At 42.1% G+C, this 15746-nt stretch overlaps 1 protein-coding gene across 1 annotated transcript in view; it reads left to right on the plus strand.

The window, feature by feature from the left end:
• The first annotated feature begins 8802 nt into the window (after window positions 1–8802).
• per2 (period circadian clock 2) overlaps window positions 8803–15746 on the plus strand; it is a 33534-nt gene continuing 26590 nt past the window's right edge. Inside the window, 2 exon segments of the mRNA XM_045694008.1 lie at window positions 8803–9164; window positions 14628–15144. Coding sequence (XP_045549964.1) covers window positions 14759–15144 — 386 coding nt within the window. The 5' untranslated portion in view covers window positions 8803–9164; window positions 14628–14758.

A 15746-nucleotide genomic window follows, 5' to 3' on the forward strand; every position in this document is an offset into this window, starting at 1 on the left:
CCAAAAGAAGCTCAATTTCAGCATATGATGGTTGAAACATGATGGTAAAACAGAGCATCTGTTTATGTCAGTCACCTTTCACCCCTTTTTTCACACACTTCCTTTCCATACGCACACACACAAAACACAGGCTAGACGTACACTTCCAACAATTCCCATGAATCACAGATGCGTTTCTAGATACTTCTTAACTTCCATCCATCCTTCTACACCTCTCTTCTTATACGGATAGGGATTCAGTGGAGCCCGTCCCTGACTTGCAGTGCTCTAGAAGGCCCATAGAGGGCAACATACTCCAGGCAGCTCTCAATTTACAGTAACACTCGACAACAAACAGGGTTTCCCAACCTGGGTCTGTGATCGGTTGACGGTAGGTGAGGGCGGGAGGTCCTGTATAAACACAAACTCACTTCATCTACCACTTCACTATCAGATTAGGGGGGCAATGTAGGCACACTTTCTCCTAACACTTTTCTTCTGAAATCACCATCACCCACTTGTAATTTTTCAAAATTAAAAGTGTTTAAACTAGTAATGTACCAGTATTTATTATTTAAAAAATGTGCCATGCCAATGAATACATAGCACAATTTAGAATTTCATCCGTCTCAAAATGGAATGCTTTTGACCGTTTACAATTTTTTATGGAGTGAGCTTCTCCTTCCATTTCGACAATACAGTGCTGATTCGCTAGCAAAAGTGATTGCTGTCCACATTATGAAATTGTAAACTTTACCCTGTATATCTAAAAAATGACCATATATGTATATATAGTTGAAGTCGGAAGTTTACATGCACTTAGGTTGGAGTCATTAAAACTCATTTTTCAACCAGTCCACAAATTTCTTGTCAACAAACTGTAGTTTTGGCAAATCGGTTAGGACATCTACTTTGTGCATGACACAAGTAATTTTTCCAACAATTGTTTACAGACAGATTATTTCACTTATAATTCACTGTATCACAATTCCAGTGGGTCAGAAGTTCACATACACGTAGTTGACTGTGCCTTTAAACAGCTTGGAAAATTCCAGAAAATTATGTCATGGCTTTAGAAGCTTCTGATAGGCTAATTGACATCATTTGAGGCAATTGGAGGTGTACCTGTGGATGTATTTCAAGGCCTACCTTCAATTTCTGTGCCTCTTTGCTTGATATCATGGGAAAATCAAAAGAAATCAGCCAAGACCTCAGAAAAAAATGGTAGGCCTCCACAAGTCTGGTTCATCCCTGGGAGCAATATACAAACACTTGAAGGTACCACGTTGATCTGTACAAACAATAGTACACAAGTATAAACACCATGAGACCACGCAGCCATCATACCGCTCAGGAAGGAGACGCGTTCTGTCTCGTAGAGATGAACGTACTTTGGTGCGAAAAGTGCAAATCAATCCCAGAACAACAGCAAAGGACCTTGTGAAGATGTTGGAGGAAACGGGTACAAAAGTAGCTATATCCACAGTAAAACGAGTCCTATATCGACATAACCTGAAAGGCCGCTCAGCAAGGAAGAAGCCACTGCTTCAAAACCGCCATAGAAAAACCAGACTACGGTTTGCAACTGCACATGGGGACAAAGATCGTACTTTTTGGAGAAATGTCCTCTGGTCTGATGAAACAAAAATAGAACTGTTTGGCCATAATGACTATCGTTATGTTTGGAGGAAAAAGGGGGAGGCTTGCAAGCCGAAGAATACCATCCCAACCGTGAAGCACGGCAGCATCATGTTGTGGGGGTGCTTTGCTGCAGGAGGAACTGGTGCACTTCACAAAATAGATGGCATCATGAGGAGGGAACAACATCTCAAGACATCAGTCAGGAAGTTAAAGCTTGGTCGCAAATGGGTCTTCCAAATGGACAATGACCCCAAGCATACTTCCAAAGTTGTGGCAAAATGGCTTAAGAACAACAAAGTCAAGGTATTGGAGTGGCCATCACAAAGCCCTGACCTCAATCCTATAGAAAATGTGTGGGCAGAACTGAAAAAGTGTGTGCGAGCAAGGAGGCTTATAAACCTGAATCAGTTACACCAGCTCTGTCAGGAGGAATGGGCCAAAATTCACCGAACTTATCGTGAGAAGCTTATGGAAGGCTACCCAAAACGTTTGACCCAAGTTAAACAATTTAAAGGCAATGCTACCAAATACTAATTGAGTGTATGTAAACTTCTGACCCACTGGGAATGTGATGAAAGAAAGAAAAGCTGAAATAAATAATTGTCTCTACTATTATTCTGACATTTCACATTCTTAAAATAAAGTGGTGATCCTAACTAACCTAAGACAGGGGATTTTTACTAGGATTACATATCAGGAATTGTAAAAAACTGGGTTTAAATGTATTTGGCTAAGGTGTATGTAAACATTAAAGGAGAGGACACATCAGTTGTCACAAAAGATGAGAGGTATTTTATGAAGGTATTTTCGGTTCACTATCTTAAACATTTAAATCGGGGACCTATGCCTGTCGGTGAATCGCTACATCCCTACTGAAATATAAATGATGAAACCTATACATTTTCTCTGGCATATTTTGTATGAAGAAAACAACATTTAAATCGTATCATTCTGTTAATAATTGCGTTAATTCACAATGAGTTGACAATGATTTATCGTAATGACCAAACTGTATCAACAGCATTAGTGTTGTAGTTGACTTACTAACATGTTCTATTTCAAAATCAAGTACTTGTTTCTATTTGTCAACAAATTTAGATTTATAAATGTTTATTATACTATATTCATTGGGTTCATAGTAGGCCTAAATTAGGGCCCCTAATGACTATAGTAGTTACTAAGTTATTACACATTTGTATTTAAAAATATAAATATATGCCTAACCTTTATTTAACTAGGCATGTCAGTAAAGAACAAATTCTTATTTACAATGACTGCCTACCAAAAGGCATAAGGCCTCCTGCAGGGACTGGGGCTGGGATTAAAACAAATATATATAGGACAAAACACACATCACAACAAGAGAGACAACACAACACTACATAAAGAGAGACCTTAGACAACAACATAGCATGGCAGCAACACATGACAACACAGCATGATAGCAACACAACATGACAACAACATGGTAGCAACACAGCATGGCAGCAGCACAACATGGTAGGAGCACAAAACATGGTACAAACATTATTGGGCACAGACAGCAGCACAAAGGGCAAGAAGGAAGAGACAACAATACATCACGCAAAGCAGCCACAACTGTCAGTAAGAGTGTCCATGATTGAGTCTTTGAATGAAGAGATTGAGTTAAAACTGTCCAGTTTGAGTGTTTTTTGCAGCTCGTTCCAGTCGCTAGCTGCAGCGAACTGAAAACACGAGCAACCCAGGTATGTGTGTGCTTTGGGGACCTTTAACAGAATGTGACTGGCAGAACGGGTGTTGTATGTGGAGGATGAGGGCTGCCGTAAATATCTCAGATAGGGGGAAGTGAGGCCAAAGAGGGTTTTATAAATAAGCATCAACCAGTGGGTCTTGCGACGGGTATACAGAGATGACCAGTTTACAGATGAGTATAGAGTGCAGTGATGTGATGTGTCCTATAGCCTGCAGCTTTGATATGTGCTGAGAGAAGGACAGTGTACCGTCTAGCCATACTCCCAAGTATTTGTATGAGGTGACTACCTCAAGCTCTAAACCCTCAGAGGTAGTAATCACACCTGTGGGGAGAGGGGCATTCTTCCTACAAAACCACATGACCTTTGCTTTGGAGGTGTTCAGAACAAGGTTAAGGGCAGAGAAAGTTTGTTGGACACCAAGAAAGCTTTGTTGTAGAGCGTTTAACACAATATCCGGGGAGGTGCCAGCTGAGTATAAGACTGTATCATCTGCATATGAATGGATGAGAGAGCTTCCTACTGCCTGAGCTATGTTGTTGGTGTAAATTGAGAAGAGTTTGGGGCCTAGGATCGAGCCTTATGGCACTCCCTTGGTGACAGGCAGTGGCTGAGACAGCAGATGTTCTGACTTTATACACTGCACTCTTTGAGAGAGGTAGTTAGCAAACCAGGCCAAAGACCCCTCAGAGACACCAATAGTCCTCCACAAGAATGGAATAGTCTACCATATCAAAAGCTTTGGCCAAGTCAATAAAAATAGCAGCACAACATTGTTTAGATTCAAGGGTAATGGTGACATCATTGAGGACCTTTAAGGTTGCAGTGACACATCCATAACCTGAGCGGAAACCAGATTGCATACCAGAGAGAATACTATAGACATCAAGAAAGCCAGTCAGTTGGTTATTGACAAGTTTTTCCAACACTTTTGATAAACAGGGCAAAATAGAAATAGGCCTATAACATTTAGGATCAGCTTGATCTCCCTCTTTAAATAAAGGACACACGGAGAGCACCCCTCTATCCACACTGAAGGGACAGCATTGGAGAAAGTGGAAAGTTTTAAGTTCCTCGGCGTAGACAAACTGAAATGGTCCACCCACACAGACAGTGTGGTGAAGAAGGCGCAAAAGCGCCTCTTCAACCTCAGGAGGCTGAAGAAATTTGGCTTGTCACCAAAAACCCTGACACAGGGTCGAGGGCATCCTGTCGGGCTGTATCACAGCCTGGTACGACAACTGCACTGCCCTCAACCACAAGGGTCTCCAGAGGGTGGTGCGGTCTGCACAACGCATCACCGCGGGCAAACTACCTGCCCTCCATGACACATACAGCACCTGATGTCACAGGAAGGCCAAAAAGATCATCAAGGACAACAACCACCCGAGCCACTACCTGTTCACACCGCTACCATCCAGAAAGCGAGGTCAGTACAGGTGCATCAAAGCTGGGACCGAGAGACTGAAAAACAGCTTCTATCTCAAGGCCATCAGACTGCTAAACAGAAATCACTAACTCAGAGAGGCTGTTGCCTACATTGAGACTCAATCCCTGGACACATTAATAAATGGATCACTAGTTATTTTAAACAATGCCACTTTAAATAATGCCACTTTAATAATGTTTACATATCTTACACTACTCATATCATATGTATATACTGTATTTTATACCATCTATTGCACCTTGCCTATGCCGCTCGGTCATCGCTCATCCATATATTTATATATATCTCATTCACCCCTTTAGATTTGTGTGTATTAGGTAGTTGTTTGGAAATTGTTAGATTACTTGTTAGATATTACTGCACTGTTGGAACTAGAAGCACAAGCATTTCGCTACACTCGCATTAAAAGTTCTTAGGGATGGGGGCAGTATTTTCACGTCCGGATGAAAAGCGTGCCCAAAGTAAACGGCCTGTTACTCAGGCCCGGAATCTAGGATATGCATATAATTAGTAGATTTGGATAGAAAACACACTGAAGTTTCTAAAACTGTTAGAATACCGTCTGTGAGTATAACAGAACTGATTTGGCAGGCAAAACCCCGAGCACAATCCAACCAGGGAAATTGTTTTTTGAGGTCATTGTGTTTTCCTATGCTTTTCTATGGGAAAACTGATTTATTAGGGCCCAGATTGCAGTTCCTATGGCTTCCACTCGATGTCAACAGTCTTTAGAAATTGTTCAATGTTTTTCTTTTGAGAAATTAAGAAGTAGTGCTATTCTTTCTACGTGTCACTCAGAAGGTCTCTAGTATTTTGTTGCGCGAGAACAGGAGCATGCTCCGTGTTATTTTTTCTTCGGTATTGGAAACTGTTTATCCCGTCTTAAATTTTATCGATTATTTACATTTTAGGATACCTGAGGTTGGATTAGGAACGTTGTTTGAAATGTTTGGACCAAGTTTACAGGTAACTTATTAGATACTTTGTAGTCATGTTGGAACCGGTGTATTTCTGAATCAAACGCACCAAATAAATGGATATTTTGGGGATATAAAGAAGGAATTTATCGAACAAAACGACCATTCATTGTGTCACTGAGACATTTGAGATTGGAAAAAAGATGAAGAATTTGTTAAAATCATGATAATGTCCTTTTAGTGTAAGAGCTATTTGAAAAAATGGCCTGAAAATTCAGCCTGTGTCGGTGGGATGGAGTTTTGGTCTGCCTGGTGACATCACCAGTCGGTACGTTAGTTAATAGACCAATAAGAAAGAGTTCCAAAACTCTCTGCCAATAACAGCTAGTTTTCAGTTTTCCCCTCCCCACTCAGACCACTCCCAGACAGTCCTAGCAGAATTCTTGTTTGAGAAATTGCTCTTTGCTAAGAAGCATTTTTTTTCCTTTGACTATTTTTATTGAAAACAATCACAGTAAGGTACTTAATTGTTACCCCGTGTTACGGATACAGGTATCCTGTGTGTGTATCCTGTATGTTTGTTTCTTTTCTCTCCTTCTCCCCTCACAGGTGACAATCATCATTCCCCCAATCAGTCATCAATCAGTCGCTAATCAGAAGACACCTGCACCTTTTCATTTACCCTATCACAGCCCCTTTCCCTTGGTTTAAAAACCCAGTCAGTTGTTTTCTCCCCAGATCGATCTTTGTGTCCATTCTCTCTCTGTGTCCCCAGCTCTCTCGTTCTGTATTGATCTCGCTTTTCTATTGCTCCTACATGTCACATTTGTCCGGTTATCCTGTGAGTGTTGTTTGACTGTTTGGTGGGAACAGGGGGTACCAAGACAAGTCGCCCATGGGCATACATTACCCGTAGGAATACTTTGTCTAAGTACCCTAGTTAGAACTGGGCGGACTACCCACTGTATTTTTGGTTAGTTAGCTAGCTGTTATTGAAGTAGGCTAGCCTAACTTAGGGGTGTTTTTGGATTATTGTTTCTTTACTTGGGTCCAGCTCAGCCCCTTTTCTCACACCCCATTACTGTGTTATTATAAATAAACCATTAGAGTTTGACGGTAGATTCTAAGTTGTCTGTGGTTATTTGTTCTCACTGTTACTTTTTCACTATTATAATTTGCATGATTTATGTTACGGGTCTCGTTGCCATCCCCCCCTAGACTGCAGGGCCAAAGAGTATTCGTAACACCCCGAAATCATTTGATATTGAGATAAAAACGGCTGCATTGGACCTTTTAAAAAAGCTTGATGATTTCTGATTCCCATGTCTCTTCTAAAGCAGATGGAGAGACAACCTGTGATTGTGGCTCTGCATGTTTTAACACTGGTCAATCTGTAGTGACCTGCTAGAATATTGGTGAGAAGTATGGAGAGAGACGAGACGCTGAGAGCCATTTTAATTTGAGCCCCGATGAGTGGGAGGAAGGGTAGATAGAGGATAGTAAGTGTTGAGGGGAGATGAGAGAGGGAAATGCACTTGATACATGTTCTAATAGCAAGTCTTTTTCCAATTCACGTGAGCATTGTGGAATATTTCATTGCAATCCTTTAGTTTATCTTGACTTTCCTCTGGGTCAAACTGATGACTGAGTAACCAACCAGGAGCTGCCAAGTGCCGACTCATTCTCTCCCCTTTCTTTCTTGCATCCTTTCAGTGCAGGGAGATTGAGTTACTGATCTACCGTAGTAGAGGGAGGAATGAACGCAGGAAATGTGACGTCTTTCGTGATCTATATTCCATAGAATACGCCATATTCCATGAGCTTATCTTCACATTGCTAAACAAATTATGCAATGGAAATGGTCACGCTATCCTGATGGCTAGACTTGTAGAACCACAGTGTGTAAACAGCTCATTGTGATCCATGCCTCCCTCCTCATCCTGGCATCTGCTGGCTCAGGGTTGCACTGCAGAAACAGCAACTAGCCTCCCTGGATGGCAGGCTTTTACATAAGGATGAGATTGAAACACACTGAATTATGTACACCACACCTGCTCCTTTTAATCAATGCCATGTCTACTATGTTTTCTCATAAGCTTGTGCTGACAAATGCCCACAGGAAAACATTAATTTATAATGGCGAACACGGTACTTTTACTGACAAAGAGCAGGATTGTCTCCAGTTTATGCAACAGTAGTAGGCCCATATTCCAGAGACAATTTATCATCGCATGATAAATGGACCAACAACTTTCTAGGAACGTTATGCTTGCTCTGCGTCTGATTTATAAATGTTCACTGTTTCAAGTGTAATGCATTCTCAGGGAGAGAAAGATGTAGATTCACGCTAAGAGAGCGGCAGGTGGGTTTTTTTCGCCATCACAGAAGGCAGGATTCATGGTAGCAGGCAATGGTCATACACAGGTAGGCAAACAGGCAGGTGAATCAAAACTATAGGCTATAACTGGTTCTCACAAACGAGCAAGGAAAAGGCTTAGTATAGTCAAAACTAACAATACCTCACAAAGGCACAAACAGAATGAACTGAAGTAAATAAGGAGCTGATGAGACCAGGTGAGTAACTAACAGGTGAAATCAATGAACAAAAATGAAAGACAGGGCTACGTTCAAGAACACAACGAAACAGAACACAAGGTTGACTACGAAAATACAGAACCTTACATCAACAGCCTAAAAAAGACGAAGAAGATTTATTTGAAATTCCAACATGCTTTCGTATAATGTTTGTGTCTTGTTTTTTACCCTATGCTGAAATAGGATAAAATAGCGTATTATTACACATTTACAGTCGTGCATAATTGCAATGTATTGTCTAAAACACAGCATTGTCTAATGAAAACGTATAATTTTCTAACAAACGGGATAGTTCATACTGCCAAACACACGTCTAATGCTGGACAACACCTATGCGTATCACCATGCAAGGATATGGTTATGTAATTCACCCACATTGACAATACACACACTTGTATAACCGTTTAGATAACAGCCAGCCGCTTGAGCCTCTGTGAACCAACCACTGACGCCGCTCCATTCATTTTCTAGTCTTTTGTAGTGATTCGACCACTCCGTGTTACGCTGCTTGTGGCGATGACGTCCTTATATAAAGAGACTGCCGTCGTTTTTCACCAATGGTCGTGGGTCTCTGGCTGTTTCCGTATCCTTGCCATGGAAACACAATTATCTAAGCCAAGGAACTCATGGTATAGGGTGGGGCTAACTGGTGGTAAGGGCGGAGCTCATAGTGAAGTTACTGCAAAGAGCTCTATAAGAAAACGACTCAGTCGGAGACTAATGCATTGTGTTAAACAAAAGCTTGCTGGCATATTGCGCTGCTCTAGCAAGATACAACTATTCCTTTTGAAACCCAACATAAGTCTTTGGAATCCAAGAAAAGAGACGAGGATCTACTTTAACTGACAGGTTGGTTAATTTGTCATGGTTTTGTTGACTCCTACATAGGTTTGTGGGTGCGTTATGGAACGATGCCGTATAACGCATGGGATCGTATTTACTATAATGTGACTTGGCTAGATTTTGATTTTCCACTGTATAGCAAAAGCCTAAATCTTCGAAAGTGTGGTGGGAGCATATATACATCTTTATTCTAACATGGTTTGGTGGGTTTTACAGAGCTTTGAAATGGTTTAAAAGGAGTCTGAAAGTTGCATTGCATAACTGTGTCGGTGTGCGGTTCATAATAGGTCAGTAGACTTCGGTCAGCCCGCATGACAGCAGTGTTTGTTTAACGATCCTATGCGGCCATGTCTAGATTGCTTACAGCTTGTCCAATTGACGTCAAAAGTTGAATTTTCGCAAACCCTTTTCCTAACATGCTACGTTAATTATCCTTACCTGCTGCGTAAGTTGTCATAACCTGCTACGAAAAGTCCATTTTGACCAAAGCTATATTATTATCCTATTCCTGCCTGTGCCATAGACATAGAAACAATGATGCAACAAATGACGCAATCGTTGCATGTGTCTGAGATCTGTCAGAAACTGCATAGTGCATTGAAAGGGGAGTCAATTGCGGTGTTTACTGTCATTGAAACGTTTGTAGAAAAGAGGATGAACTGACCAAGCGGCTGTTTTTCATTGTATCAAGTCAGACAGTGGCTGGGTGCCTTGCGGTGCTGTTTTATAACACATTCGTTACATAAAAAAGCCCAGCACGTGGAACTGGTGTTTCCTCCAATAGTCATCTTATAACAGGGCTGTTATGCCTTTCTCTAGTGATGCTTAGGTTTAAGTTGGTTTGCCTTGCTTTATTTACTACTGCCTTGAAGACTTTGCCATCCGTATGGTCATGTGCAGTAGGCTATGTAGCAGTGGGCTATGGTAGTTTTGATTTAAAAATCCATCCTCAAAGATCCATTGTTGTGTTTCAATGTATTGCAATGACTTGTTGAAAAATGTAGCATCACTTGCCCTTTTGCCACGTTGTTAATACCCTGTTATTGTTATAGTAATAACAGTGAATGTAATTATTCAGCTGCAGGCATGAAACAATGATTGAATGAACTGTTATGAAAATAAACTTTTCTTTCCGTTTTTGCCATTCATTATACTGTCTGTCAGATACTCAAACTAGATTATTTCATAATCAAGCATGACATGACACTTATCTTCAATTTGATAAAGAATGCATCTGTAAAGAGAGGAATCATCCATTTATGTACCATGACAGGTCACTTGCTCCTGTTAGCTGCTCATTAACCACAGGTTTCGTTAGAATACATTACATGTAACCTGATAACCATTGCTAGTTCTCAGAGCAAGAGATGAGCTGGGTAGAGCTCCTTTCACTTTGTGCTGTGCAGTTTTGTGGCGGCATCTTTTAAAACCCATGCTTCCGGCCAGGAGTTTTCCCATGTGACATGACCAGGGGATAAACTCTGTGGCCCTATGAAGATCGAGGGCCCTGAGTAGTTCTTGCATGGTCAAGTCATGTGGTCAGAAAATAAAACTCCTGGTCCTAGCTATTAGCCTACTGCTGTATATCTGGCCTAGTCCTAATATGGACTGTTCCAAATACCTTCATCTAATTTAATGCATGTAGAGCTCAATGCTGCTGTGTGTACATTTGGAAATGTCACTGTAGCCCTCAGCTCACCTGTTTATTTTGTATTAGTTATATGATGTATACATAATCTAATCTCTAGGTAGCCTAGTGGTTAGAGCGTTGGACTAGCAACCGAAAGGTTGCAAGATCGAATCCCCGAGCTGACAAGGTAAAAATCTGTTGTTCTGCCCCTGAACAAGGCAGTTAACTCACTGTTCCTAGGCCGTCATTGAAAATAAGAATTTGTTCTTAGCTGACTTGCCTGGTTAAATAAAATGTATGTGAAAGGCATGCAGTAAACCCACATTAGGCCACTGATATAGGTAACACATGTGCATGGTGAGTCCTTCCTGCTAGTTTCCTCTGCTTCACAATACTCAGTATTCTACGTGATTGTTCTCCAAGAAGAACATTCTAACTTGAATATTCAGTGGCAACACTTAACATTGCATAAGTATAATCTCTTTGTTACTACATGGTTATAATACTTACCAGTGTTTTATTCTGTTGCCATGAATATTCAAATTAGGGTGTGGACCAGTGGAAATGATTGCATAAGTACATTTGTTAATTAGTACCTTATAACAGGGATATTGCACTGTTACTCTAGTAAAATAAATGGGTCTTGAAATACAAGATTTTCTGAAGCAGCACCACAAGACCAAGGTAGAGGTGATGTTACATCTACATGCTAAAGTCCAAACACAAGCTACATAATAACAACCTGCCCAGTAAACGTGATTAATCTTCTAAACCACTTTCTAGGGGTTAAACATGGAATTATTTCACTCATCACCACTTGTTTACTGGTTGCTGTATTGGAAGACTGCAGTTGTCTAGTGGTCTGAAGTAGCCAAGCTAGCCATTTCCTCAAGACTGCAAGCCCTCCTCCTTTCTGTACTGGTGTAGTCCGGTAACACCACAGACACGACTCCAGTATATCTTTTTATAATGTCCAGTGTTGCAATACAGTGTAATATTACACCGACTCACTGTATAATTACGCTCCCTCCACAGTCAGTCTGTCCTAGTCTCCCCACTTCCCCATGCAGTTTCCCTTTAACCATTTAACCATAAGCACATCCTAAGATTTTGTAACTCCTTATGTCAATTTAGCAGGTACTACTAGCATAGCACTGTAACACTGCTGCTTAAATATACTGAACAAAAATATTAACACAACATGTAAAATGTTGGTCCAATGTTTCATGAGATAAAATATCCTCGAAATTTACCACACACACAAAAAGCTTATTTCTCTCATATTTTGTGCACACAATTGTTTACAACCCTGTTAGTGAGCATTTGCTCACAGGTGTGTCATATCAAGACGCTGATTAAACATCATGATCATTACACAGGTGCACCTTGTGCTGGGCACAGTAAAAGGCCACTTTAAAATGTGCAGTTTTGTCATACAACACCATGCCACAGATGTCTCAAGTTTTGAGGGAGTGTGCAATTGGCATGCTGACTGCAGAAATGTCCACCAGAGCTGTTGCCAGAGAATTTAATGTTCATTTCTCTAACCTCCTGATGAAACTGTGGATTTGCACAACCGAAGAATTTCTGCACAAACTGATAGAAACCGTCTCAGGGAAGCTCATCTGTGTGCTCGTCATCTTCACCAGGATCTTGACGTGACTGCATTTCGACGACATAACCGACTTCAGTGGGCAAATGCTCACCTTCGATGGCCACCTGCGAACAACATTGTTTTATACTTTTGTTCAGTGTAGATAGCAGAATCCCATGTCACTGTTAGCCTTGCAAAGAGGGCCTGACGGAAGGACCATTATCACTAGGATGTCATTGAGGAGAACACCGGAAACCCATAAAGTATCTCTTTCCTTCCTGTTCAAGTTCCACTTGATAATGTTGTCACTCGACACAATGTTCCACACACAAGGCGCAGGACAGAGTTGAGGTTTTTTTTAGAGAAAGGAAGTAGCTAAGAAAGATGCTAAAGGCTGTGAGATGACACAGTAATAGATATTGTGAAGAAAATGGGTCTGAGTGTTGGGTATTTCAGTAAACATACAACCTTGTTCTATAACAATTGTCCTACGATGACAACAGCACTTGTCCTGTTCCCAGCACCGAGGAATTGAAACCAGTATGTTTATAATTGACTTCTAATCCAATACCATAAAGTTATGCTGAGGTGTATTTGAGTATTCAAATTGCCCTATGACAAACTTACAAGTCAGATAATGAGTCCTGACTAGCTGCTGTGTAATGCTTTCTGTTACATAACTAATAGCCGGTTAAAGTCAGTCATTAAATTACTTGACATCTCATAGACTCCTGGCTGGCAACGTGCCCATTCCTCAACAGAGCAGGAGCAGCCGCTTCGCCTACTACCTGTTTGAGCCGGTCTCTGCAATAGCAGACAGACGGTCCATAGTGAATTCATGCCAGTTTCTCTCTGGGTCACTAGGTTATTCTGGCTCTCTGCCAGGTCAGTTACAGCTAGGGAAGTGTGGTGCGAGAAGGTATGTGGACTTTAGTGCAGCGAATAGGTACTTTTCAATCACGGGCCATGCCAACAGCCAAGGACCAGGTCAGGTGGTGTAATGAGATGATAGGCCAGTTAGCTCTTAGGTTTACTGCATGGTGCCCTTGATGTCACCGTAACGGGTTCCTTAACGGGGAAAGAAATGCAATTGATACAAAATAAGAAGTATACAAGAGAAACTGGATACACAAGGAACATACAAAATAGTCATGATTTTTGTAGTTGCTCAGGTATAACAGGACAGTCACTCTCAACATCGAGTCCATGACGGTTCTTTCTAATAGTTTGCTGACTTAGATTTAGATGTATTAAAAAAACTGAAAATGCATTTACATAAGCAATTACAGCCTCAAGGCTTCTTGTATATGATGCTACAAGCTTGGCACACCTGTATTTTGGGGAGTTTGTGCCATTCTTCTCTGCAGATCCTCTCAAGCTCTGTCTGGCTGCACAGCTATTTTCAGGTCTGTCTCTCCAGAGATGTTAGATTGGGTTCAAGTCCGGACTCTGGCTGGGCCACTCAAGGACATTCAGAGACTTGTCCTGAAGCCACTCCTGCGTTGTCTTGGCTGTGCTTAGGGTTGTTGTCCTGTTGGAAGGTGAACCTTCGCCCTAGTCTGAGGTCCTGAGCACTCTGGAGTAGGTTTTCATCAAGGATCTCTCTGTACTTTGCTCCATTCATCTAATTTAGTGTCTCCTAGCAAAGAGTCTGAATACTTATGTATATAAGGTAACTGTTTTTTGTTTGAAATAAATTTGCCAGCAATTCAAAAACCTGTTTTTGCTTTGTCATTATGGGGTATTGTGTGTAGATTGAGGGGGAAAAAATATTTGATCCATTTTAGAATAAGGCTGTAACGTAACAAAATGCACTGTACACTGAGCTGGCCTGACTCTAGCACTGTCTAGACAAGTTAAAGCTTCAACCATTGAAGGGGACTTAGCACCCCAGAGAGGGGAGAAAGGGCAGGCGGCGATCACAGTAGGGAGCACTGTCGGGTGGATCCACTTTGATGGACCATCCGCTGGCCTGGTCCTCACCTGGGTGGATTTCCGAGGTCCTGTATTACAGCTTTGATGTCTAGCTAGCCCTTTTGTGTGAAGGGCAGCAGACAGGGGCAAGTGTCACCTTTTGGGAGGGTCTGGTCTGTGTTTTTTGTCTGATAGCTTCAAAGGGAATTCTACTGTATCTAATAATATTTTTGTTCCTGGGATTGATTTCATTTTACAAGGTTTTCCTAAAGGGTTTTATTATTGTTTGAAGTTGTGTAACTGATCCTCTTTTTCCTCTCTTCATTTACAGAGAACTCTTGGCCTCTAATCCATCCATTCTCTTCAGGGTCTTGCAGATGATGGTGTGATTGGGTTTGGCTTCTTCCATTCTCTACCCAGCGCATCTCTGGTTTCAAACCCTCAACACACCACACCTCCCTAATGTCAGAGGATTCAGACCCGGGGTGCAGCTCCATGCCCAGGGGGGCCTCCTCGTGCAGCTCCATGCCCAGGGGGGCCTCCTCGTGCAGCTCCATGGCCCAGCTCCATCGTATGAGCAGCTACGGCCAGGGTGGTCCAGACCTGGGTCTTGCCTCAGAGGGCAGTGACCGCATCGGGCGTAAGAACGTCCGTTCACGTTACCGCCACGACGACGTCGAGATGAAGAGCAGTGGCTCCAGCGAGACCGAGTCACACGGCAACGAGAGCCACGGAAGCCATGGAAGCGAGAGCCACGGCAACGAGAGTCATGGCAACGAGTCGACAGGCAGCTCCAACGGCAACAGCAAGGACTCTGCCCTCCTGGAGTCGTCTGGGAGTAACAAGAGGTCAGTGGGGGGGTTAAGTGGTTTGTGGGTGGGGTTAGAGTAGATCACGTTTCATTATGGGTACCGTTTTACCATTCCTACGTTTTACCAGTCCAGTCATAGGTCCTATTTCCTAAATCGATGGCAGCCCAGCAGAATATACAGTCGACCGTGTTAGTTGATCCGACAACGTACGTTATCACATACCCCACATATTTTGAAGTCCAAGGCTACATGGGGATGCGTGTCCAAAACCATGTGTCCTCTGTTGTTGTGTGTCCCCGTTCTCTCCTTAGGACGTATGGTAAGTTGGCATCAATATGACTCAAATTACTGCTTGGTTATCCACTACTATTCTTTCTAAACAAACCTACAGCACATTCTGAATCTCTAGAGACCCATCCCTCTTTCTTCCTCTCTGTTGACACATGCTGGCCCACATCCCTACTCTAAACCTCCACTTGTCCCGGCCTCAGAGAGTTGACATGCCCTAGATTATGTATGTGATGCACGGAGGCGCCCTGTCTCTCACCCACCTCTCACCTCTTTTCCTGTGGTGCCTTTTCTCGTGATGCACCTGCAGCCTGCTCCACAGACAGTCAATCATGATCGCCCGCATAGTG

The sequence above is a fragment of the Salmo salar genome, chromosome ssa14 (genome assembly GCF_905237065.1).
Source record: "Salmo salar chromosome ssa14, Ssal_v3.1, whole genome shotgun sequence".
In the NCBI taxonomy this organism is placed as follows: Eukaryota; Metazoa; Chordata; class Actinopteri; order Salmoniformes; family Salmonidae; genus Salmo; species Salmo salar.